The 27,357-nt window shown below is 40.7% G+C and overlaps 1 protein-coding gene across 1 annotated transcript in view; it reads right to left on the bottom strand.

Annotated features, from left to right (window-relative positions):
• The window catches only part of SHISA9 (shisa family member 9), a 235,027-nt gene extending 213,125 nt beyond the window's left edge, over positions 1 to 21,902 (bottom strand). Inside the window, 3 exon segments of the mRNA XM_074965425.1 lie at positions 13,936 to 14,063; positions 20,778 to 21,688; positions 21,690 to 21,902. Coding sequence (XP_074821526.1) covers positions 13,936 to 14,063; positions 20,778 to 21,688; positions 21,690 to 21,887 — 1,237 coding nt within the window. The 5' untranslated portion in view covers positions 21,888 to 21,902.
• Positions 21,903 to 27,357: the final 5,455 nt, after the last annotated feature.

Raw genomic sequence — 27,357 nt, 5'->3', positions numbered from 1 at the left:
CTGTTAGCTTAACCTAGCTACTATTGAAGTCACTGGCAAAACTCTTCAATTGTAGCAAACGTCAAACAACATAGCTACCCACTCTATGGTTATTCTTCCACTGTACCTGTTATCAGCTCTCTGTAATTTAAGCATTTAGGGAAGAAGGTGGGGATCAGGAAATTAATTCTGAGTGCCCTGAAATCAGTAACATGACATGATGCTGGAGCCAGCAAAGGAGCTTTCTGATATATTGCCTTGCATGCTGTCCAGGATGGACCATCAGAGAATATTTCAGATTATCTTTTGAGATCCGGAACTTTATAGAAAAAGACACAACTGCATTTCAGCAAATACTGTTTCTAATCACTGAAAGGGACAAGGTTGTTACAGGCAGCAGAAAAGACAGCATTTCTGGGTTAACAAATAATGGGAAACACAAGGTTTATTATGCATGGAAAACACATCGAGAAAACAACTGAGGAATAAAAATCAAAAATCACTGATCAGATTAGGCCCAGAAGAGCAACTGCATGTAAGGAAAAAGCCCTCCCATAGCTACAGTTTTAGAAACCAAAATATGAACTAATGCGGTCAGGATAAACTCTTCAGAGCAAGGACCATGTCTTCTTTTGTGTTTGGTAATCACTTGGCAGATCTTGGGCACTATCCTAAACTAAATAGAATATAATTACTAATAACAATAATACACCCAAACTTCTAATCCACTATATTTGTCTTCTGTGCACTCTTTTTCAAGTGTCAAGGATTTGATCCTGAAACAAAATGACGTTATCTTGGAACATATTTTAGAAATTGTAAAGACAATGTCAGAAGCATATATATGGCCTTCAGTTTTTCCTTCTTGTTGCCAATAATAAAAGTGCAAGGCAAGTACACTTCTTAGAGTTGGATGCTTGCTCAGTTATGAACTATATGTGAAGTATGAATAATTGTCCCCTTTTTACAAGGTTTTAAGAATACTGTTTTAAATAAAATTTAAAGTTTTAAGGTTTAATGATACTTAACAATACATTAGAATCGATATTGTAATTATCTGTGAATGATTATTAATGTAGCTTTGCATCAGCTGTGGAGATTTGCTCTCATATATTTTATATTATCCATATCAACAATATAGCCATTTCATAAATATTAAACATACTCAATTCCCTTCTTGGCTTTATTTTATAATAATGAAACTGGAGTCGACAGTGACATGTACATTTCAAAGGAAGTTATGATATAAAGCAGCAACCAAATTAAATGGAACAAAGCTACTGAAAAACCATTTGTGATTGAATTTGGTGGATTGCATTTTTTGAAAATATTACCTTACACTGAATAGCATTTCATAATTGCCTAGTAATGCTGCAAAGTGTATTCATAAGCTTTTTAATGTATGCAGCCAACCTCACCACTTTTATTTTGTATACACTGATTTCTGATGCAGGCTGGTAAAGTTAGTATGTATGGATTAAAAGATGAAGTAATAAAAGAGAGGTGATCTTACAGGATGTAACAATATTTTAAACCATAAATTTAGCATCCAAGTTTCACTCAGCCGGAATGGGAAAGATATAGGTGCACCTGCAGCTTGCAACAGTTTATATCTGACCTTGTATCCATAGCTGAAACCAGCATATGAATGTATCCATGTTCTTTAACATTACTGTGATTTTTTTTTTGAGACAACTAACATGGGGGTGGGGGTGGGAACAGACTTAGAAAGATGATTTAGCTTTAAACTAGCAATTAAGAATTATATTTTGGCATACAAATGCAATTTCTACATATGACATTGTTGGCAAACCAACATTAGAAACAAAAGGTACCTTTTGCCTGCCTTTTAACCAGGTAACTCATGCCACAATACCTTGGGCTTCATAAAGCTGTACATTCCATTTTAAGAAAACAAAAGAGTCCAAACTTTTTTCCAAGCAGAGTTACAACATGGGTGGATTCGGACTTTTCCATCAAGAATCAAGATGTTATAGATTTTAATATCAATGAAACAGTAATGCCTGATGCTGCTGACAATTATTATTAATAGAAGGATGTTTTACTAAATGTTGATCAACCCCAAGCAAACTTATAATGATTGTATCTGTCAAAGAGTTTTATATGATTTTAAGATCATGAAAAGGGTAAATTGTGAGAACTTGCCACATTAAGAAGATGTAACAGATAAAAATATAGCTTGTAAAGTGCCAAGCTAGTCCCAAGTGCTTACTATTGTGAGCGCTCCTTCTTTTTCTCAGAGGAACAGTGGACAGCAGTAAGCATTAACATTGAATAGCAAGTGTCTGCAGGAATGGACCCTTAGTAAACAATTCTCTTGACAACACAAAGAAGAAATTGAATCACCCAGGAAGTGGAGTTCTTCTAAGAGTCAAATCATACTTTAATATTAGACCTCATCTGCTAGTGTGTAAATGCTTCCCATGTATAATATGAAATATATCAGAAGTGCCATGAACAACAGCAAGATGAGTCTTGTTTTTTACTATCTACTTTCCAGTTTTGTTGTTGTTGTATGGACTGAAACTGCCCATATAATACAATATTATTGCAATCTTCTCTTCAATTGTGAGAACAATTTTTGTTTTATTAATGAGACATTCATTTAATTAAACTGTGTTATAAACTGTAAAATTTATGCTAAATAGATTTTTAAGAACAGAATTTTAATACCATAATTTTAATTACCACAAAATTAAATAAATCTGTGATAATTAATTATGGTTGTATTTCTCTCAAATACCTTTTTACATTGTTAAATATGTTACTAAAATATGCCAAATTTACCTGAAAATTAAAAGCATGCTAAAGACAAATGATTATATATCAAACAGAGAAAAATATGTTCATACTGCAGAATAAAGAAGGCAATAGCCAAAAAAAGGACCTTTCTTGCACATTCTGAAGTTTTTAATGGTAGTGATCACATAGGGGCATTGTGATGTGGTCTCTATCACACTAAGCCCGACTGGGTAAAAAGGACCAAATAAGCCTGTGACAGGCTGTGCCTGGAGGAGCGTCAGGACTGATAATGCTTAAGGCTCCATTTTTGTCACAGAGATCACGGATTCTGTGACTTTCCGTGACTTCTGCAGAGGCCTGTGTGCCTGGCCCGGGGGCCACCTGAGCAGCTCAGGCAGCCCCTGGGCCAGGCACACCGGCTGCTTCTTGGGCAGTCTTGGACCCTCCCTCACGTCCCAGCAGCAGGAGGTGTTTTTTTTGCGGGGGGGGGCCTCAGGGCTGGGGGTTGGAGAGCGGAGTGGTGCTTACTGAGGTGGGCTCTCCAGCATGGCGGCAACTCCCCTCCCTCAGCTCCCAGCTCCACATGCTGACTCCACCTGCAGGCACCGCCCCTACAGCTCCCATTGGCCACGGATCCCAGCCATGGAGGCAGCACATGGAGCTAGGAGCTGGGTTCACTGGTTCCCAGGAGCCAGGCAGGGAGTCTGCCCCAGTCCCACCAACCACCACCCCCCCAGCACCCATGGAGCCTCCAGGGCTGCCCTTCAGAACGCAATTTTCCAAGGAAAAACTATGCATTTTTTGATAAATAGCCTGAGTTAAAACTGACTCAGGCCCTTCATTCTGATCCAGCAAACAGGGAAGACCTTCCATCCAAGGAAAGGGCATTTATCCTTAGGGAAGAGTAGGAAGGATTGGCATGTGCCAGAGCTCATACTGGAGTTGTGGGGGATCTCTGGTAAGCTTAATAGCATGTGTGTAGGTTTTTTTATTGTTTTTAATGTTTTCTCTGTAATACTTTTACCTTAAGAATCAGTGTGGTTGCTTAGAAATAGGTATGTGGTAACTTAACTGTGGGTAATTACACTGTGGATACCCTTTGAAGAATAAGCAAAGCACAGATGCAGTCCTGTTTATGCAGTCTGCCTTGCTGGGGAAGAATAAAGTAGGCAGGGTACTGTACAGCTTGGAAAAACCCTGGTAAGCAGGGAGAGGTCTCTGACCAGGAGAGGTGACAGCTAGGGTGCTGGAAGCCTGGTGCCCTTGCTGCATCACAGAGGGGGAATACAAGTGCAGTTGCCCTGAACTGTGACAATAATTAATTTCCTTGAAAATATTTACTGGTTTTTTTCAGGAAGGTTCATAACATCTTATTATAAATCAGTATAATATATCTGTATTAAAATATGAAATGTAAACTAGTTACATTTTATATTAATGATTAACAGAAAGTGGTTAACACAAATTCAGAACTAATTAAACAGTGAGTTATAATGACTGATTGAATCCATGTAGGAGATCAATGAAGTGCACATTCACTTACTGTAATTTTAGATTGGAAGCTTGTGCTTCCAACATGGGAGGCTTGGAGTTCTCAGATTCATCTCTGTAACCATAATTATATTAACAAAAATCCCCTCAGCAACCTGCAAATGCTATAAATCCCACAGTATGTGCATAATTTAAACTAAAGTCAGGAGCTGGAAATGAATTTACAGTAGTTTAAAAAGTTGTCTCTAGGTAGTGCAGACTGTGGTTTTAACCTCAATCAGAAATTACAAGACATAAAAATATATTGTGCTCCTTTGGTGGTGGTGGTAGTTGTAGATTTCTCTTGGAAGAAGATGAATTTGTTTTACTGAGTGAATGATATAAAACGAGTGTTTATCCACTCATTGTAGATAACAGGCAAAATGCAGTAAATAGCTGTGTCCCATATACCTGGGCCACCTTAACCATAGAAGTTTTTTTGCATAGGAGTCTTGATGCATCAATTAGTCTAGATTATTTGAAGTATCTGATCTTTAGAAATAGTTTTAAACTGCTTTCCAGCTAGGTTGTATAAGCCCTAGTAAAACAATTTCTTACATAATGACACTAATGACTAAGGCCTAAATTTAAATTTCTAAATTGAGTGCCAGTATTGCACACACATTCACATGCTTAACTTTAAGCACATGAGCAGTCCCACTGAAGTCAAAGAGACTACTCACATGATTAAGAGTTAAGCACAGGCATAAGTGGTTGCAGCATGGAAGGCCCTGGAACAACATTTTCCCTTCCAGTTAATTGTTCCTCTTAGCTGAAGTATTTGGGGTTTTTCTTTGTTTAAAATTACCTGCTTTTTTGTCTGGACTTAAGTTTTACAACAGTAGGGTCTTACAGCTGAGTGTCAGAACAGCTGGTACTATCAATGGCTTTATTGCATGCTAAAGTGAAAAAAGAGAACAGATTATAAAAAATGGATTAGAAGAATGATGACAAATGAGAAATCTGTGGAGACCTTTGTGGGCCTATGAAACCCTCCATCTGTATTTAGCTCCAAATCAGCAGATTATCAGCTATATACAGCAATGCAGCATAAAATCTCCTTGGTAGAGTATTTCATTCTTTCTCTGATCAATTTTCATTTACTTGATTATTTAAAAGGATAGATAGGTGTGTCCTTTCTTTAAACTCACTTGTCTTCCCTTTTAGTTCATACATTTGGATTATCTGAAGACTTATTTGGTTTTACTATTTATCAGCAGTTAGTGAAAACTTTTAATTTGTGGTGATATATGAGCAAAATAGGAAAATAAAAAACTAATACAGTTCCAGCTCCATGTCTGTCCCATCCACTACAACAGCAGTGTCTGCCCTGTTCTTGTTCTTTCCTAAATCATCACTTCCCCACTCCCAACTATGTTGTAGAATCTCTTCTAAGTCAGCAGTCCACAACCTATTCCCCCATACTGACTACACAGTCCCCTCTCCCATCCACAGCACTGTTGCTTCTCACAAGCATGCCAGTCCTGAGTCTTGAACTTGTGCTAGCAGTTTCACTCGCCCTCATTCTTCCCTAACTCTGGCCCCCTCATCAGCAGTTCCAGTGCACTTTCACTGGAACGCCCATCAGCTGGCTAACCTCAGATACCCCTTTGGTGGCTCAACACCTCCTGTTATCCTTGCTCAGCAGATGTGAGTGGCCTCTTTCCAGTAAAGGCTGGGTTCTTGGACTCCACTTGCATCTTCTGTCTATAAAAAGTTGAGCAACCAAAGAAGAACATATGGAGAATACACTCCAATTCCTCTGGGCAACAGCCCATACAGAACCAGGTCCAGAATAGCATTTTACTGTAACTATGTAGCCTGAATGTTGAGTAGAGGATGCAAATAATCATGTACTCAGTCCTTTGTATATTTCCATATATCTGCATATTGATGACAGTGGAAGTTTAAGGCCCAGATCAAGGACAGTATTGTACCCAGAATAATAACTTTGCAAATTCTCAATAATGGCAAGTTAACTAACTGTGCAATTACGTGGTCAACAAATATCATGTCAGTAAACTTACTACATAGTATTGGGGCTCCAAGGACCTTCCATTTACAGGAGTAGCAACCTTTAGCTCTGCTCTAAAATGTAGTCTCTTCATGATGCCTCCACACTTAATTCCTATTAGCAACAATAAGATTTATGCATAAGCAAAAATATCCTAGAAACATGTCAGGATTTAATGAATCATCTGAGGTAAACATTTTTGTTGCAAATGTACTTTTTTTAAACATAAAAATAACTCATTTGCCACAGGAGTGTTTTATTTATTGCTTAGGCATTCTAAATAAATATAGGCAACTGCTGAAAATTCTTGCAAATCCTAACTTTCTTTCTGCCAGTATCAAGCAATTGATATAAGTGCTGATCCTGCTGTCACTGGTGGCCACAGTAATATTTTCTTTGGGAGCAAGATCAGGGTCATTATAAATGTTGCTTCAGTATACTCTAGAATAAATTTGTATATAATATATTTCACTCTATTTATATGCCTGGATATTGCATAAACATATTTTGCAGTCAACTTCCTACTTCTTCTTATCAGACCCAATTCAGTATAACACAAAGTAGATACTTAACTTTAACTACTAGCCTTAGAACAAAACAGCGTTTCTTCATTTTTTGTTTGTTTGCATCAAAAATGTTAAAGAAAAAACGTATGCCATCACCTGGCAGACCAGTCCATTGAAAATATTTTCACATTAAATGAAACAGTAATATTATAGTACCATCTGTGGCAGAATTGGAGATAGACCCCAAATCTCCTGACACAGTACAATGCTCTTTAACTACGAGGCCATGTTTCTTCTCCACTGTCAATTTCTGATACACTTTTTACTTGTTCAAAAGCAAGTTGCATTTGAGGCTACTTGGTGGTTTTTTAAAATGTCAATCTGTCAGTATTTTATATTTGTAGATGGGATTTTGTCATGTGATGACACTGAAAATGGCGTAATCTCAGGATGGACAGTTGCCTAGTAACTTGTCATTTGTGTGCACAAATATCTGCTTTGTGCATGCAGTCATAGTAATTGCAGTTCTGCATGAAGAAAAGGAGTACTTGTGGCACCTTAGAGACTAACAAATTTATTTGAGCATAAGCTTTCGTGAGCTACAGCTTATGCTCAAATAAATTTGTTAGTCTCTAAAGTGCCACAAGTACTCCTTTTCTTTTTGCGGATACAGACTAACACAGCTGCTACTCTGAGTTCTGCATGAGTCACACAGTTTTTCACAGGACCTCAGATTTTGCTTGTTTGAAAAGAGGTCCTGAAAGTTATTGCCAACTTTGTTATATTCTGCTAGTTTACTACTAGAGCTGGGGGTTTCTATCTTCAGAAAAAAAATATTTTTCATTGAAAAAAACCCAAAAAGTTATCAGTTTTCATGTTCTTGGGGTTTTTTGAAGAAAAATCAAATTGTTCCACAGAAAAAGGTTTTCCACAAAAATTTTCATTTAGTTGAAAAACCAATTTTCATCCAAAAAATCAGTTTTTGAAAGAGAATTTTTGACCAGCACTATATTAGGAGGCCTTAACACAATGATTATCCAGAATGTCAGCATCCTTTGATTACTGTTTGACTTCTTCTTTTGTATATATCCCAAGTCAATATGTACATTTTTCAGCCATCTAACTGCTGCATCATTGAGGCTAGCAAGGTATTGCAGTCCACCCTCCAATCTTGTGATTGTGCACTCCTCCACCACGTTTGATCATCTGCTTGCTGCCTCACAGTCCCACGGAAGAGTGCTAAGCCAAATTTCTGCACTGGGCAGTCACTCTGGCTGTTCCTGTCTGCAACATGGGATGCAGATCCAGGACTATGCTTAACAGGCTGTAACAGGTGGATGTAAGTTAGGGATTCTGAAATTCATCTGCATGCCTGTCTCTCTATGCCAGAGTTGCTGCCACTCTGCAAGGTCCTAGCCCATGACCCTGATATGCCATTGTTCATCCTAGATTGACACTAGACTGGCATGAATGGCTGCCATGAAAGGATGTTGCAAAGTCAATCATAGCAAGTCAGCAGGAACTGCAGGTGTGGGTGTCTTCTTCCGGACAGATCTTCTTGTAGGAAGTGTGCATTGTTTATTTACATCTGTTGGAATCATTGTCAGCCTGGTGTGCAGCAGGTTGCTTTCATCCATCATAGCCCTCCCTGCAATTTTAAGGGTAATGGCATTTCGTCAAAATTTTGACGGAGCTATATGAGCCAACACATATAAATTAGATGTTAATGTGTGGCTAAAGCGGCCACTAAAAATATGGGTAGCTGTGTCAATGAGATGTGTATGCTGGCTCCCTCCACCCCGACGGCTCCACAATATTCCACTCTTGCACATAACAGCAACAGGACTGAGGTTTGTCAAACATTTGCCTCTACTTCCCAGCTTCTCTCTGGCTAGCTTCTGGATCAAGGCAGTGTGTCAGGTGATCTTTAGGGGACATTTCTTCTGCCTTCTCGTGGTGCCCCCCCCCCCATGAGTAGCATAAAGCAGAACAAACGCAGATAAAATACAGTACACAGGTTTGCATTCTAAGCCTACTGTTTTGACAAACTAACCATACACAACAGTATGGAACATGTTATTTTAACACACAATCGCTTCAAAAGAATCATCCTCTTTCTAAATATCCAGTGTCCCAAATGGAAACAGCGGCTAAACACATAATTCTTTTCAGTACATTGAAACTCCTTTATAATCACCACTATATGGAGTCCAAAACTTTGGCCTTATAACACTGGCCACTTACTACAGTATAACTAAATATATCCTTCACATAAGCGCTGCCAATTCACTTGCACTTACACATTCCTGTAGTTTTATAATAAAAAATTACAATAAAAAAATTAAAATTGGAAAATAACCCATAACTCTCCCAACTCAATTAAAATGTAGACAATTTATACAAACAATTCTCACCTTAGAAAAAAATCCATAATGTAGAGGTGGCTTCCCTTTTTAGCCACCTACAGATGGGGGAATCTGCAGGTTCCCATCAATGCACTAGGAAGGCGGTTGACTACTTCAGGGTGAGTTATTACTATGGATGCAGGAACTGAGATTTTGCCGATCTGTAGGACAGTGGGTAACACTAACATAACCATTTGTTTCACTATGCTGTCAGACTGAGATTTAGGAATAATAGTGGGAAACATATTCCAGAGATGAGGAGCATAGCTTCAAAGACGCTTGACTCACACTGCATCTACATTATGATCTTGACAAGTTAAATAAATGACCAACTCCTAACATAGTAATCAATGTGAAAAATATGGCAAAAGAAGATTGATCCACTATGCTGCTCTCTTAAGAATTACGAAAGTGTAAAAGAAATTAACAAAAACATATAACACAAGATTTTGCAACAAGGTTTAATATTTTCCTGAATTCCAAATGTCTACATATTTTAAATAGTTAGAATTATCCACTAATTAATTTTCTTTAATATTTCCTGTTACACCCCTTGAATGCTATGTTATTTGGTGAATACTTGCTGTGCACTGTCAATGCACTATTTGGTGGTAATGCAAGTTGATGAAGGAAAATGTGGGAAGCTGTTTTGGCTTTAATCCAAAATAAGGCACATTACTAGAAGAGAAATATGGACAGTAACAACCATTAAAGGTCAAAGAAAACTTAAGCAGTGAGCATTTAGCATGTCTGGATTCAGATATGCACAGGACAAAATCTGTCCTTCTCCAGATCCACCAAGATGGATACTCAGAAAAGGAAGAATGGCAAACCAAGTAAGTTACAATCCATTGGGCTGCAGAGACATGGAAACATTTTGCACTTATTCTGAAGGATTTTAGCTTTTTGTTGGATTCCTAATCTTGGCAAGTAGCAGAGCTAACTGCAGGCTGCTTAGAAAATCCTTTTTCTTTAGTAAAAAGTCATCTAAAGACTTAAGCACACTCTTTTTCAATGTCAGAGTTCATGCAAGGTATTTCATTTTGATAGAGTTCTTCTTTCTGAAACAGCTTCAGTATGGTTTGGCAGCATCAGCAAAGTGGCATTTCAAGAGATCAGAAAGAGCAAATGAATAATCGCTCAAATTAAACCACTCTTGAATAATACTTTGCTTTTAAAAATTAATCTTTAATACATTTGAAAAAAAAATTCTATGAAAAGTACATAGTGGCTATGAAACTATTCCCTGCTTTCTTGCATCATGGAACAATACGAGAAGGATGACTTCAAGGAACTTGTGACGGCAATTTTCAATCTCAGTCTGAGGTGTTCCTGAAGGTTGTAACTTAAAAGTACTACTACCATAGTAGCCATCAGCTGATGCAGTAATTTTGTACCACTTCATCTGCTCTACATATGTAGTAACCTGTGATTAGACCTATGAACCATACTCATGTTTCAGATTTATTTGCTTGCAAAAACATATTTTAAAAGGTTGCTCATTTCTTTAACATTAGCACTGGGTAATGCCGTACTGTTACAGGTTGGTGATGGTGCTGCCAAATTTTCTAGTTTTTCATAACTCCACCATAAACATTTCAGACTGCTAAAATATTTGACGTAGAAAACTGACTTCTGCCCATATCAATAAATATTTTTTCATAAAGGATTTCACTCTGTACCCTACATATTCACTTGACAGAATGTAATAGCTTCTAAAGTACCAGTTAATTCTGTTGAGTGGCTTAATCCCATTTTGTCTAAGTATGTATTTTCATGACTGATTATAATGGCACAAAAGTAATGATGATTTATCAGTTATATAATAAACATATTTAAAATTGTTTATGTAACTATGATAAACCTGACAGGAATATCATGCTAATGTCTGCACACATTCCAGATTTCATTTCCATTTCCTTATGTAACATGAAAAGCAAAGAAAATGAAATACAAAGGGGCAGATCCTCAGCTTGTGTAAATTGTCAGATGGGCCTATGGTATCTTGCATCAGTTGAGGATTGGCACCAAAACGTCTAAGGTACCTTTAAAAAACGAACTCAGATCCTGGTTCTGCAAACATGTACTATCATTGAGTTAAACATGGTACCTAAAATTGATAAATCTAAGAAATACAATGAGGTTAATAAAGATCTGCTGTGTTGTGCTTATATAGCGTAGTATATAAGGTACTGTCTGTTAAATGCCCAGTGTGAAGATTTCTGAAATACCCAGAAATGAGCAATGAAATAAGAAGTTGTGCATTTCTTGGCTTTTGTCTGTAACCTAGATTCTTGACCATATTTTAACATATGGGGGTGAATGGGATTGCACCTAATTGCTTTACCACTATGCACCTTCCCTGCTTGAAAACCTGATCATAGGAAGGAGGTGCCTCTCCTTTTATTCAGCGAAGACCAAACAGTATATACTCCTGGGGGAATTCTGCACCACTATGCAATGCAGAATTTTGCAGAAATTAATGTTGTGCATGCAGAATTTCCTTTTTCCCCTCACAGAAATGGACTTTAGAGATGTTGGCTGCCACTAGGGGCCACTGGACCCAGCAGAGCCCAGCTCACAAATAGAAGATGAGGCTGGGGGGAGGAAACTGGAGGGTTACCAGCAGCTGCAGTTCCCAGCTTGCCCTGAAGGAAGGAGGCAGTGGCATGCAGGAAACTCTGTGCAAGCCTGGGACCCAGCATCCCTCTGGATCCCTGGCCTCTAGGGAGTAGGGGCTGTGAGTGTCTGGGCGGAGGGGGGCCATGGCTGGGCTCTAGGGGGTTGGAGGTGTGAGTGTCTGGGCTGGCAGGGGCATGGCTGGGTTCTGGGGGGAAAGGGGTGTGAGTGTCTGGCACTCTGGCCCCCTGGCTGGGCTCTGGGGGGTATGGGGTATGAGTGTCTGGCCCCCCAGCAGGGCTAAGGGTGCAGAGGGGGCAGAGACACAGGAACTGGGTTGTTACAGGGGTTTCTTTAACTCTCTACTCCTGAGGAAATTGTGTGACTTGCTGACAGGTATTTTGAAAGGAATTACCAAAATAATAGAAACTGGTGTGATTATATAGTGTTATTTTGACAAACAACATTTGCAGAATTTTAAAATCTTATGTGCAGAATTTTTAATTTTTTGGAACAGAATTCCCCCAGGAGTTAGCATAGAATTGGTATATGGAGTGCAGGGATAGATGCAGTGGCTACACCATACACTCCCAGCTTTCCATCAAACCTTTGAAAGCTCACATGTCCTCCATGCAGTTAAGGCTCCTTTTGTCCCAGACAGGAGTGTAAATTCCCTTTGGGAGCTGGTGTATTTTTGAGTGGATGTCGATGGGGAGAGGGGGGAATTAGGTGCTTCTGTAAAGCTCTGTACTTTCCCCTCTCAATGGTGCAGGGCAAGTGGTTTCTTAGGAAGCTATGCATCCAGATTATAATAGGAGGCCAGGCTTCACCGTACATAGTAGCTTCACCATAAATTGGAGCTTTTCCTCTCTCTTGATACCTGGTATCCACAGAAGGGGGAAATCACACCTAGCCTCCGCCACTACCCCTAAGAGTGGTATTTATGAGAAATGCCATTATTTATCTGGGTTCTCTGACCCTCCACCCCCCCCACGCATTTTACCAGCAGATGGTATGATATGGCTTCAAAACAATTGTACAATATGATCCAAGCAAAACCTATTTTCTTGGTCAAAGATGATCAAACTGTCAGCTCTATATAGTTGTAGAAAGACATATGAAAGACAAATTAGCTGGTGATTTAAATATACTTAAAACACATCAAGAAGTAAATCCATAATACTTTTGCAGTAGAAAGCACATTGTAGATAGACAACACAGAAAGAAATTGTCCACTGTAGCCTGCTATTCTGAATTATGCTATTTTCTTTCACAAACACCTTGAATTTGAACACACAGAGAGAGAGAGAGAGAGAGAGAGAGAGAGAGAGAAACCTGCCCAGCAGAAAGGGACACTTAATCTGTGCAGGAGAAAGAGCTTTCTTAGGGGGTCGTCCAAGACTGTGGAACAAGCTTGCACGGGATCTAAAAGCCGCCTGAAGCCTTGCCACATTCCATACCAAGTGTGAAGTGCACTTTTTTGACATTGCTTTCAATAATACAAGCACATAGCACAGCTACTATAAAATAAAATACATAATATGTATTAAAAATAAAATAAAACAATAAAACAATCCTCCCCTAATTATCTCTTTGGAGAGAGAAAAAGAGAGGAAGGGAGGGAACGAGACACGTGTGACAAATGCCAGTTACTTACTCTTTACTACATTTCTGGAAGATGTTCAGACATTATGGTTGTACGATTGGTATAAATACCTATACAGAACATTTTCTTTTTGGACTTTACAGTCTTATTAAACATCCTATAAGTCTTACTATAAACTTGGCTACTTTTGTATTCTCTGTCAAGTATACTGAAACAGTGAATAGGTCATAATCTGAGAACTGAATGAAAATGCCTTTTTAAATAAGAGACAGAGATATGAAATAAATGGCAGCCAACCACCAAAACTAATCCCAAATAAATGCAATAATTTAACTTTAGTTCAGTTGAAAATGCCATTTTGACACTGTAAAGTCCTTGATGTAATCTAATTCAATAATAAGGCATTATAAGGAATATTTTCTGATTTACAAGAACCCATGTCCTAGCTCCTTTGATCATAATCCTCTCATTCACTCGCATGGCAAAACAGTGATAAAATATAATGCAACTTACGCAAATTATTTGCAGGTGGCCTTGTCTCCATGTTTTCATAATGTTGCACATGAACTACAATGTTTAGGTCTCTTTCCATGTGATCTGTTGTGCAAGGACCCTGAGGTCGCATAACATCAGCAAGAGCCCTGAAGAATAAAAATTAAATTCAATTAGAATAAATCTGCAAAATCTATAATGCAGTTGCGATGTACTCTGGTCCTTTTAGTTCTTGATATTGTACATTACAACGTATATACTGTAGAGTCACAGTTTAATAGGGGCCCAATCCAGCTCCCATTGATGTCAAAGAGAGTTTTGTCACTGACTTCAGTAGGAGCAGAATTGGCACTAGGTGTATGCCATATAAGTAACTGATCCATTACTGTGCCATAGAAAATAACTGGTCCCCCTGCAAAAGCCCTGGCCTTAGGCAAAGGAATGATATGGCATGTGTTATTAATGTCTTCAGGGTTCAGTGCAAGTATTTTCAGTTCTGTACCTCACTGATCATTGTTTGCCTCCTTTGTCACCAGATTTGGACCGTTTTAATCCATTTTTAAAGAGAATGGATATTTTTACTAGGCACTATGCCCAGTTTAGTTTGTTTTTGTGTAAAATTACATACAGTATCCTAGATACTGCATCTGGTTTATAAATTAATAAATACATTCACTAATGAAAGTCGAGGCAAATGCAGTACAGTTCTTCCACTGAACCAGTGTGACAGGAGTTATTTTCCTAGCTGCTATGTGCTATATTGAAATATCGAACAGTAGCTCCATGTAAATGTGTGGGTTACAGATAGACAGAGAAATCTTGAGCTGGATTTTGCTCTTTGGTGCACATAAGATACACAATAAGATGTTCCCTCGTGTTTGTGGACATTTTTATGCTATTAGAATGTGAGGTACAATTCTGATTGTGTTACAACCTGATGATACTGTAAAAAGTTAGAAGAAGGTAACCAAAATTATTTAAGGTACTGAAGCAACGCTTCAATATGAAGCAATACTTATATAGCAAGAGTAGCAGAGCTGTCTTACGTAGCTGAGAAAAAGGCCACTAGCAGAGATCTCATAGGTGTATGTACAATATGATCCTGAAAGAAAGGGATTTTATTACAAACCACAGTTTGAAAACAAGTTATGGACTGAAGCTGGGAGACCACTCATATCTAATTAATGTATGCAGAATTTGTTTATACAAAACAAATTGTTTGTCAGCATTATAGATTTAATTCAAGAGGCAGCTGGACACATTTTTGGAAAAGGAAGAAATGCAAATGACAGGTCTCACCTTCATTCTGGGAGTTAAAATGGTGTAATCTCATAATGCATGGATTAGTATTTCCCCAGTCTAGGAGACCAGGCTTTTAGAGATGGCCTTTTTGTTGCCTTTAATGTTACTGTAAATATTATTCATTATATACTCTAAATAACATCCCACATGCTACCAGATTAACTGTTCCCTGTGTTTGAAAATACCAATGAAGTCTTCACCATTTCAAAGGGGGTTCAGGGAGTTAGGTATCCAACTCCTATTATTTTAAACTGCTTTTAAAATCCAAACCTTAGAAAATCTGGGCACATTTAGATTGTCTAATACTAATTCAAAAATATGTGCCTGTTTGCTAATTACTGAATAATCAACCAGGCATTAAGAATGCCAAAGGCCAGGACAAAAGAAAGAAACCTCTTTATCTGAAGGATGTCTTTTGTTTTGTTTTGTTTTTTAACAAAACGTTACCTCAATTTATATTGTAATATTCAAGTAAAGGGCCTGATCTTTCAAGGAGCTGAACATCTCATGCAAGATGCTGCACACTCTTATCTGTCATTTACATCAGTGAAAATTAAGAATGCTCAGCACCTCATAGAACCCAAGAAAAAAGATACATATATAGGAGATCAAACATAGATGACATATTATTGTCTTAATTAATATTACAGATTAAGAGTCACATTCTACCCTTTTGAGGATTTGCTCATGTAATTTTAAATGGTAGTGGATGTTTATGTATCACAACGACCACATAAAGTACTTGGTTTAGGGTGCTTGTTTTTCTGAAACGCTATGTCGACACAACAGGCTGTTTCATAGGGCTTCTCCCTCCATGCATTTGGCTAACCTGAGTAAATATGACCATGTCTTTACTCTTTACCCATATATAGTTTTTCACTTGCTGACTTTGCTTCTGTATTGTATCTCCATCAAGTACAATAAAGAATGGTAGAATGGTACTATCTTATAAATATCTGAAGAAGGTGTCATTAAAGGTCTCACTGGGAAATGAAATAAATAAGAGAGTTATATTGGCACTATACATATGCCTCACATTTAATGAATTTAAGAAAATGCATTCTACAGGATGAGATGATAATCTTCAAATCAGAGACGTTTGCCTGTTCCCTACACTGATAATGATGGAAATCACACATATATGGAGCAATGTCTTCCACCTATCAGATCAGCCCAAAGCTATTTAAGAGTGTCACAAATCTTCAGGATATCTCTTATTGTAAGATTTTGCTCTCTGGATCTGTAATGCTGTTTTAAGAAGTTATAAAGCATATCTAGTCAGGCAACTCCCTTATGGCTACGAGCTTGAAGAGGCTTATACAGATGTGACTTCATGAAATGTTAGTTGTTGTTGTTTTGCTTCCAAAAGTGGGTCAGAATCAATCTGGGAAATAATTTCACACAAAGGATTTCAGTATTCTGGCAATCCAGACTATTTTGTCCCCAAGCACACTCCTTTTGGAAAATCAGCGCATTCTGGAGGGTGGGAAAATTCAGGTGGGTTCATAAGATATTCAGGAGGCTGCTTTCAAACTATCATAAACATATAAGTTATAACAAAAACAGGAGCTATACAGTGCAGATCTGATTGCAGACTTTGGCCTTTAGGCCCTTTACTGCTCTTGATTTATGTGCACATCTCCCATGTGAAGGGGGGGCAGTATGTGATACTGTGTTTTTATTTACAGAAAAATCCAACTGCATCTTAGGGCAACAACTTGGGGAGACAGACCTCTCTCCACTGCTACCCAGATTCCCCATCTCACCTGGCAACATAGCTCCTTCAGAAGGGGGGATACCCTACCGTAAGTCTTCCCACCACCACCACCACATCTACCTCCACCTTACTTCCTCTCATAGGAGATAGAAGATTCAGAGGGAGAATTAATGCTCTCTTGGACACTATATTCCTTTTTTGGACACTAGTTCTCTTTCTTTGCCTATGGATAAAGGAAACACTTTAATTCTCTTAACTTTGAACAAATTTACCTAAAGAAGACCAAGAGGTAGCATTAGGAATTAGGAATGCACAATACTTTAGAATCCTATGGGAAGCATACCATGTAAGAGCCATCCATCTCCCCCCCCCCCCCCTTATCTTCTTCCACCTTCACCCAACACCACAATCTAAAGAGAGTACTATATTAAAATATAACAAGGATCACACTTTGCCTTGTTTGTCTAAATTACAGGAACTACAAAGCATCCCTAAAAAGGTATGAATTAGTTTGATGGTTTTCACTGAATAAGTTTGCTTATCTTGTCAATGTTTTTTCTGCATTTTAACTGACAAAAGATCTATAAAACTTCAAAATGGCCATTTAATGTCAAAACAATGTCTTCATATAACAGCAAGCAGAGTGCAGTGTATGGTAAAAGAAACCATACCTGATAATTCTAATGGCTAGATTGTGACACCCTTGTTCACATAAGTACCTTACTTTGCTAGCAGATCTATGGACTGTCTGCATAAAAAAGTACTCCTCAAGATGAGTAAGAATGACACAGTCTAGCCCTAAATTAGACAACATTCTTATTCCCTACATGCATATACAAAATTTCAGATTAAAAGCAGCTTTCAGCAATGTAATGTGATTAAAAGTAAAGCTTTGCATGTTTTGGTCATTAGTAATAAAATAGGCACACCAGTATATTGTGTATTGTATTTCTGATAAGTAATGCCACTCCTTCTTTAAGTGACTTTGTTTATAAAGTTAAAAGGATTAAAGTGTTTCAGGTATCCATTAGCTAGTTAAGGAAGCTAAAGCAATAGTGTCCCTCCTTGTTAGCTATACTCTCAGCCTGGCCTGGAAGATGAGACACTGTCAAATGAGGGAATAAAAAAACAAATCAGCTTCTGTGTGATTCTCACTACCAGCCAAAATGGATTAACACAGCAAGCAGTGGAAACCAAGCAAACTACTTTAATGAAAAATAGTGGGGTAAAATCTTTAACCAGGATTTCTAACATCAAGTCCATCATTTCAACATGGCCTAACTAACTCACTCATGACCAGGGCTTTATAATTTATGTTTTCAAAAATGACATTGAATGTAGGCAGAGCATAGGAAGCCATGTTCATTTTTTATAGACCTCATGGGGATTGGTGCCATATAAGAAGGCAGATATCTAGATAGGATATATAGTGTCTTACTTACTGGTACTATGAAATGTTTTTTAGCAAGTACTTATGTTTACATTGTAAAACTTTGTGCAGACCTCTGCCCCCCTTTTTTCTCCCCCAGAACCCTGAAACAAGCCAGGATATGGTGCTTTGGTAAAATAGGTTGAAGACAAGGAGATTGCCATTCATCCCTTAGGCAGTCTCTGAAAATCTCAGCTACTGTGTGAAAAATTAAATTAAGCATCCAAATTCCCTAGATGGTTTCAAAAATCCCACCCTGTATGTTTGTGATGGGAACTTTTGAAAAAGTTGTAGCGATTTCCTAACAGCTGTGGAATATCCATTGTGTGTACTGAATGGGCGTCTGTTTTTCCATTATCATCCTGACTCTTGTAGGTTCCTACAACCTCTGAAATAATCCTATCTTAAGAGATCGATGAATAAAAAAGTACATGAGTTTGAACAATATTAACTAATCAGGGCAAAAGCTATCCTTTCTGAGCCCCGCTTCAGCAATCTAATCTATATAGGTGCAGGTCTGAAGGGGCTTAGAATGATATTCCATCCCCTATAATTCAGTATCCATAGTCTTAAGGATAGAAATATCATTTCAGAACCCTTCATACCTGTATCTGATAGAGAGAAAATAGATAAATCCTTTTAGAGATTTTTTAAACCAAATATTTCTACTACTGGAAATGTGACTGACTGATCTAACCAGAGCCGAACAGAGATGGATGCACTGTTTTCACCGTCTCTCTGTCATGTGTTTGGTTGTTTGTTTTTTTGGCAAATGAAGTGTCTAAACTCACCTGCTGTTTTACCTGCATGTAAACACTACATAAATGGATTGAGGCAGATGGGAATAAAGCTATTTTACCAAAGCTTTGGCTTACAGATCCAGAATAGGGTTTATAATTTTTTTCAGGATTCATGTATTCTTTTTATCAATTTCGTGGGTCAGGATTCTCAAAATGTCTTACTATTTATACCCTGCTTAACAAAAAGACAGTCTCTCCAAAATTACCACAGACACACAGTGTTGAGTTGACTAAAAATTCTATGGTCTGCTTTGTTCCTCAGTAGTAAAAATGAATCCGTATCAGCCAGGATATAAATAGCAAATAATTGCTATGAACTGGTGATGCATTTGCAGCACTATTTTTGGTGGCTTCCCTGTTCATTTCAGGGGAGGCAGTTAATCACAAAGCAATACAGAAACTTGGACAAGTAATAAGGCTCCAGGTGTTGTCGATCTCATGAACTATCTTTCCAAGGGTGACTCCTGAGCCAAGCTTTAAAGCTCTGACTGTGAATTACTCCATTTCTATCAACCACCAGTCAGGGAGATAGAAAACCTTCTGCCATGCTGCATGTCTAGTAGAACCTGTCCTTGCAACTGTATTTCATTTCCAAAGTTGACCAAGATGCTGGAATCAATTTAGACTCTTTAATGGAGCTATTTGCCTTTTTAAAAAAATCTGCAACTGTCTTTCCCCATCTGTTTTGCTTTCCTGTGTCTGGGATTAGCATAATGAATCAGACAGCCTGAAAACTGGACAAATATGTTATCCCTTGATTCTGAAGTGCTGTGACAATCTGGGTGCTGGAGTATGATGTTAGAGCAATTGGGCTGTGCCCTGAGCTGCCCACCAGCAGGCAGCCAGTCCCTGGAGCAGGCAAGTACACAGGATGCCTCACTCTAGGTAGGGGAGGTTCTCTTTGATGTAACCCAGCCATTGCATGGTGGACGCACCGAGTGTAACACACACAGGACAAAGACTTTTACATTCCATATTTGGTTACAGTTTGCCTCTCTAGCAACTGCGGAGAAAAGCCTTGATATGCAGGCAGCTGGGTTACATTAAACGTTAGAACCCTTCCACAATAGGGCCCTTTTGGTCTCTCCCTCTCTACCCCCCAACCTCATTTTCAGGACAAAGAGCTGGGGTGGGGGTGGGGGTGGGGGAGGGAAAGTCCTGTCAACACCATTTTGCAGTGGGAGAGTGAGGGAGAGAGCGATGGGATTTGTTTACATCCTTCTGTTGAGAAGTAAAAACCTTGTCAGGGGCTTGACCGGGGGACCCAGCAGCCCTCCTTGAGGCTGATTCAGACCCCGCATTTGTGCCTGGACTTGGGCTTTTTTGTTCTGAGACAATATTTCCAAGAACAGTTGTTGGCTCTTGTAGGGGAGGGAGGCGAGCACTGCAGCTTACAAGCGGGGTAGTGGCTGGGCAGCCTCAGTAGTGCTGCCTGGTGCTCCTGGCCGTGTGAGTCAGAAGCCGGGTCTGGGGCGCAGCCCTGCTCTCCAAAGTTGGTCTGTCTAGCCTGGCCCTGTCGCAAAGCCTGGCTGGCGGGAGTCGTTTGCGTAGCAGGAACACATGGGCGCCGGTATGGTCTCCGGGTGGGGGCAGGGCCCCTGGCGCCGAGCCTTACCTGGACATGTGCTCCCGCTGCGGTCTGTGCGCCTTCTCCAGCCCCAGCTTGGTGAAGATCCCCACCAGCACCATGACCGCCACCACCCCGCAGATGATGTAGACGATGAGGTTGGTTTTATCCCTGGTGGGGTCGTGCAGGGGGTCGTCGATGCGGGCAGGGGGCTTCCCCGTGTTCATCCACACCGGCGTCTCGTAGTTCGTGCAGGTGTTTTGATCCAGCCGGGTCTTCTTGAACTTGCAGCAGAACCTGAAGCCACAAGTGCCGCAGCAGAAGACGAACTCCCCCGAGCTGCAGTTGAACGGCGGGTCCCATTGGCCCATCACGTCGAAGTAGCCCCGGCAGAAGTCCGGGGTCGGGGGCGGCTCCGAGGCGTCTCCGTGCTCCCCAAAGCTGGAGTGGTTCCCCCCGGAGAGCACCACGATGCTGCCCAGGTGCTGCCCGGCTTTCTCCTGCGCCCGGCACACCAGCGTGAGCAGGTCCGCCACCAAGCAGCCGAGGGCCAGCCGGAGGAAGCCCTGCATCCTGCCTCCCAGCCCGGCCGCTGCGATGCCGCTGCCGCCGCTGCCGCCGCCGCTCGAGCTGCTGGCTGCTGCGCTGCGCCAGGGGCCGAACATGCAGGGGCTCGGGCGGGGGGCCACGCGCTCGCTCAGCCCGCTCGCGCCTGCAGCAGCCTGGTCCGCGCGGGCAGCAGGGGCAGGAGCGGGGCGCCGAGCCGCCCCCTGCCTGGCGGGCTCCCCAGCCCCGGCAGCTCCCAGCGAGCCGAGCGAAGTGAGCGGCACTTGTGGAATCGAGAGTGGAGCGTGCGGGAGAAGAGGAGCGAGGAGGGGGAGGAGGGGGAGGAGGAGGAGTGGAGCGGGGTGGAGGGGGCAGGGGGAGTGAGGGGGCAGAGATGAGAGGAGGGCTGGGGGGGAAGGAGCGGTGGGGCTGGGGCGAGCGGGAGGGGTGAGGTGCGGGCTCTGCAGAGCAGGGGAGAAGCGGGCGCCGGGAGAAGCTCCTCGCGCAGCCTTGTGAAATCTGCAGGCGCCAGGGAAACCCCCCTTCCCGCGCCCTGTGAGAAAGCCCGGCCCGTCCTACGAGAAAACTCTCTCCCTTAGAAGAGGAGCCCATGGAGCCCCACCTGAGGCGAGGGGCCGGTGCATCCTGACAGCGCCCGCGAGAGAGCGCGGCGGGGCGCACGGGCTCCCTGCAGCATCCAGCTGACGGGCAAGCGCTGTCACCAAGGGGAAAATCCGATTTGGTGGGCAGTGTGGGTATGAGCGAAGGAGATGCGGATTTGGAAAGCGAAATCCCTCTAGCGAGGCGCCTACATGAGCCCCAGCGATGCCTCCGAGGCTGACAGTACCAACAAGCACAGCCAGAGCACCCCACTGCAGCTGTAGCTGGCCACTGCTCCCTGTCCTTCGGTTATATAACACGGTCCTTTGCGAGGAGGGTGTTTCCCACACGAGCCAAGGTGCAATAGCTGCTCCTCCCCCTCCCTTCCGAAGCCCCGACCTGTACATTGCGGCCTCTTTCTCCCCAGCCCATCCCCACCCCCAGCTGCAGCAACGGGCCGGTTGTGAGTGAGGAGCTGCCCGCCACCCGGGGAGAGAGCGTTCCAATGGGGATGAAAGGGACAATCCGACACATGGCTCAGCCCTTCTGGAAATAAAAGATAAGGGGGACTGAGAAATGCTGGAGGCAGGTGTCTGGGAAGAGGCTAGAAGCCTCGCTGAGGTGATACCCCCGATGCATTTCTTCAGGAGAGCCCAGAGAGTCACGTGGGAGACGAACAACGACCTTTGCACCAGTTTGCATTGACTTTGCTTTTACTCCGCACCTTTGGATTCTGACCTCACGTCCCTCCGAATGGGGGCAGGATTTGAACAAATGCGGGAATTATATGGTACTTGGAGGGCGGGGAGAGCAGCTGCCACTTTCCTGATACTTGAAGAGAACAGTTTACTATGTAAAGCCCTTCTTACACCCTAATCCTCTTATCAGTCTCTTAAGATTCACTTACCTATATAAAGAATGCAATATAGACCAGAAAAAATCTAAACGTGTATGAGACTATGGCTATTACATGGCAGGAAGTGTAAACATGGCGTACTAGTTCTAGCCTATGCTGTGGAATGATCCTACCTTCTTGTCTTTCATACCGGAACTCCCTTGTATCATTTATTGAAGAAAGTACTTTATCAGCCAGTAAGGCTGGCTCCTGAGGACATCCTTACACTGCAGGCTATCAGATGCACAATTAAAATAACTTCCCTCCCAACATGCCTTTGATCCTAGGAAAGACTTCTCAATGATTCACTCCATCCTAGTTACTCTACTTTCTCATCTCCACCACTTGGTTGGAAATCACCTGCAGAAATAGTGAGAACATTTTCCTGAATACTGTGCTGCCAACCAAATGCTAGGAGAAGTCCACTAAAGTGTGGCTTAGCAGACTGTGGGCTGTTTTAAAGCAGCTTCCCATCTCCTCTTCCTATATCTCAAATTGCATCACCAGGGCCTCTCTGCTGTTATCTCTAAGGAAGAGGGGCTTGTTGATGGGGCTCTGAAGCCGCGTGTGCAGGGTGGCAGGTCACAATTCACTGGTGGTTCTTTCCCATCTTTGCGAGAGGGCTGGATTGCCGATGCATTTTCCAGCGCTTCAGCCAGCTTCCTATGGGAATTGTTAAGAGTCAGTAAATAAGCAGAAAGGTGAATCAGAGGACAAAGCAGACGTTTGGAATCGGAGAGGGCTGTAGTTAGCTAATTGCGATCCTTTGCCATCTCTTAAAAATAGACTCTAAGTACAGTGAGTCTACTGAGCGTTTTGACAGGAAGCCTGGCATCTCTGGCCAGTGGGTAGGAAATAAAGCCCTGAAATTCCACAGCAGAGGAAAACAATCAGTTCCATTCAAATCCAGCTTTCTTTGGTGTTAATATTTAATTCCTAAAACCTGCATCTTCATCTCCATCTCTTTTCAAATCTCATCAGCAATCATCTCTCTCCTGCCTTGCCTATATTTCTCTCTCTTATTATTTATTATTTAACTCTATAAAGCACTTTGTGGTAGAGTTTGTACTGAGGATGTTGCACAAAATGAAGCTGTACCATATTTTATAATCACATACAGAGATAGAGGTCCCAGGCCTGCCAAGCACTTGAGAAGGTGTGTCACTTTGCAAACCTGAGTGGTCCCATTGATTTCACTTGTTAGGCAGGTGCTAACGTGCTCTGCAGGATTGGGGCCATAAATATGTAGATATAATAAGATTATAAATTAAACCCAAACCTGGGCTGTTAACACTAGTTGAACCAGAGATAACAATGGAAAGATTTCTTAAATTCTAATAAAGGCAAAACCTGAAGGATTAAGGCCAGATTCTAATCTCAGTTACACCAGGAACTCCACTTGCTTCACTGAAATGAGATCAGAATCAGCTTCTAAGTGATTTGCCCCGGGGAGTAGAACTGGGAAACACAAGGCATAATTCAAAGCCCACTGAAACCAACAGAAACATTCCCACTGACTTAAGCGGGGGTTTGGACCAGGCCTATAACTCATTAATTTGAAGTTTCTACTTCAATTACACACTCTGCCTTATTTTATTTTATCTTATTTTATTTTTGTATTGCCATAGCACTTAGGAGCCCTAATCATGGACCAGGACCCTATGGTACTGGCCCTCTACAATGTATTTTTAAATGACTTCAATTACAAAATATAGTTGCTAAAAAGAATAGTAAATCATCAAAATGTGAAATCATTAAGTATAATAAATAGTACAAAAGAAACAAGAAGTTGCTGTAGTTTACCCTTATTTCAGTCACAGATATCTCATTGAAAGCAATGGGAGTTTGCACAATGATGGGGTAGAATATGGGCCATTATGTGACAAAGGAAGTATTGTTCAACATTAGGGCTTAATCCAAAACCCACCGAAGTCAGGAAATAGATTTACATTTACTTCAATGGACTTTGGATCAGATTGTTAGACTTTTACAGTTTTAAGCTATAGTCTATCACAGTGGTTCTCAAACTTTTGTACTGGTGACCCTTTTCACATAGAAAGCCTCTGAGTGCGACCCCCTCCTTATAAATTAAAAACACTTTTTATATATTTAACACCATTATAAATGCTGGAGGGAAAGTGGGGTTTGGGCTGAAGGGCGACAGCTCGCAACTCCCCTCCCCGCCCCATGTAAGAACCTTGTGACCCCCTGAGGGGTCCCGACCCCCAGTTTGAGAACCCCTGGTCGTATTCTCCACCAAAAATGTTATGCTTATAAGAAGCACACAGGATCTTTTTTAGGGGAAAAGGCAATACACCACATTTAATACAAATACAACAATTAGCATATGCATTCAATCACACCACACACATGCACAGTCCCACCAGTCGATGTTATAGTTACCAGTCCAGAGTCCAGATCAACCTAGTGGCCAGCTAGGTTGATCACGGGTAGGGAGGAGCCGGGTTCCATCGGTCATGAAATGATGTTCCAGGAAAGTCTTGGCAGGACGAACCCAAAGTTTCATGGCAAGGCACCCTGTTTATATAGTGATTTTCCTTCATTAGGACCAATGAGTTTTGCACCATCATGCTGTAATCAATTGTTGTTTGATGAGTGCTTGTTTTCTTAAATTGTCTTTCTCATCCTTTATCTAATTCTTTCATCAAGTTCCTCAGGGAGTTATCCCATGCTGGTTTTGATCACAGCTATCTTGTCCCCATTGATAGGTGCCTTCTCATTTTTAGAGTCATCAATCTGCCCTCCTCTGACATTTCAATAGGGGCGCGTTGCAGCCTCTTGGCGCCCTTGCATCTGTCTCCGGTTCCTCTGTCGTACATCTGGTTCAGCAGTGGCCTTCACACTTATTTCTTAACACACACATTCCTCATTCACACACAAAACAAAATTAATTTACACAAAACATTTTGAACAGAAACATCAAATTGTAATGCAAAAGAAAACAATCATGGCATTTTTTTTTTACTTATTTTAAAATGCTAAACCTACAACAAATTGGTGACCCTCAAAGGTCTGTTACTGCTTTGAAATCAGTCCAGACACAGATTCTGGCTGATGTATCTCTACCCATTGGCCCACTAAGCCATTCCTTTCTGTTATTCAAAAAGGGTAGCTAGCAGGATATGATCAAATCATACACCAATACATTTAATACATGCTACATTATTATTCTTTATTTTTTATTCTAAATTATATAAATTACAAACATAAAATCCTACTACGACACTATCACTTTTAAACCCTCTTGTTAATTGATATTGGTTTAAAATGAAAAATATTTATATAGTTTCCACAATATTTTCTGGTAAATATTATTACTTGCTTCCAAAACAGCTGAAAACTTGCAGCCTTTCAGAATAATTATTTTCCCAACTCATACCTATGGGGTTCACTCTGCTGCCTTACTCAGGCAAATAGTCCTTAGCCATATGAGTAGTCCATTGCAGGATCAGGCTTTACATAGGGTCAGATCCTACTATGACTCCCCCCTTACCCCAAGTACTCCCATTGATGTCACTGAGATTTTTCAGATGCGAATCAATGACAGGATGTAGCCCAAATTTGTTAGAATAATAGGCTTCTTGCTGGGAAGTCCTGTAGCAGTAAAAAACCAGCTCTCAATGAGAGTTAGGTAAACAATTCAACCATCATTAGTAGCAGTGGCATTTCAGTAACACCTAGCTCCAGTCAGAGCCCTGTTGTTCTAGGCACTGTACAAACAATTAATAAATGGTGTAGATGTTAAAACCATGATCACAATCTATTAAAATGTTATGAAGTTTGTTAGTAGAGTCATGTTCTTTATATCAGCAACACATGGTTTCCATCAAGTTACCACCAGACACTATAGTGATGGACACTCCATATATTTATCTAATAAAAATAATACTATAATTTTTCCTGGCAGACATCCTTATCAGTCCCAGCAGTCAAACTAAGGATTACATGGGCATGGAAACAGGATGACTTTCTCACCATTAAACATGGCCTGTCTGCATCAAGGTTGAGCCACGTTGGTGAGGCATTGAGGAAGTTTGCCATACCACTGCCCATGCTGTGCTTGTTTTATGGCTAAACAGAATTTGGTCTCTAGGTGCATCAGGTGAGCACCACCCACAAAACTAAATAAAATAAAATAATTTAGTTCGTAATACTATGTGTATAATATGTTGTATTTAGCTATCTAAGGTATTAAAGCTAATCACTACAGCCTCCCTTTATAGACAATGGGGAAGTAAGGTTAACAACCTTTAAAGCAAGGTTGAAAATCAAGCAAGAAATTATAATTATGAATTAAACTGAATGTTGAGAGCAATTTGATAGGCAACTACTCTAGCGATGCTGTGTACATACCAATTGCAATTGCCATGTTTAAAAATCCATATTTCATATTTTTCATTTTATAATAACAATATTGACTTCAGGGCATTTCCCTGGGATTAATGACTGAGTAGGGTGAAAGGCTCAGTAGAGGCCATAAGCCATCAATTCCTTCTAACCAGTCATTAATGCCCTGCACCTTAATTATTATTAAACAGACATTCCAGAGCCATGAAAATTACTACA

Source organism: Natator depressus, chromosome 10 (assembly GCF_965152275.1).
Source record: "Natator depressus isolate rNatDep1 chromosome 10, rNatDep2.hap1, whole genome shotgun sequence".
Lineage (NCBI taxonomy): Eukaryota > Metazoa > Chordata > Testudines > Cheloniidae > Natator > Natator depressus.
Note: the sequence above shows the minus strand (reverse complement) of the source record. Positions and strands in the feature narration are given on the sequence as shown.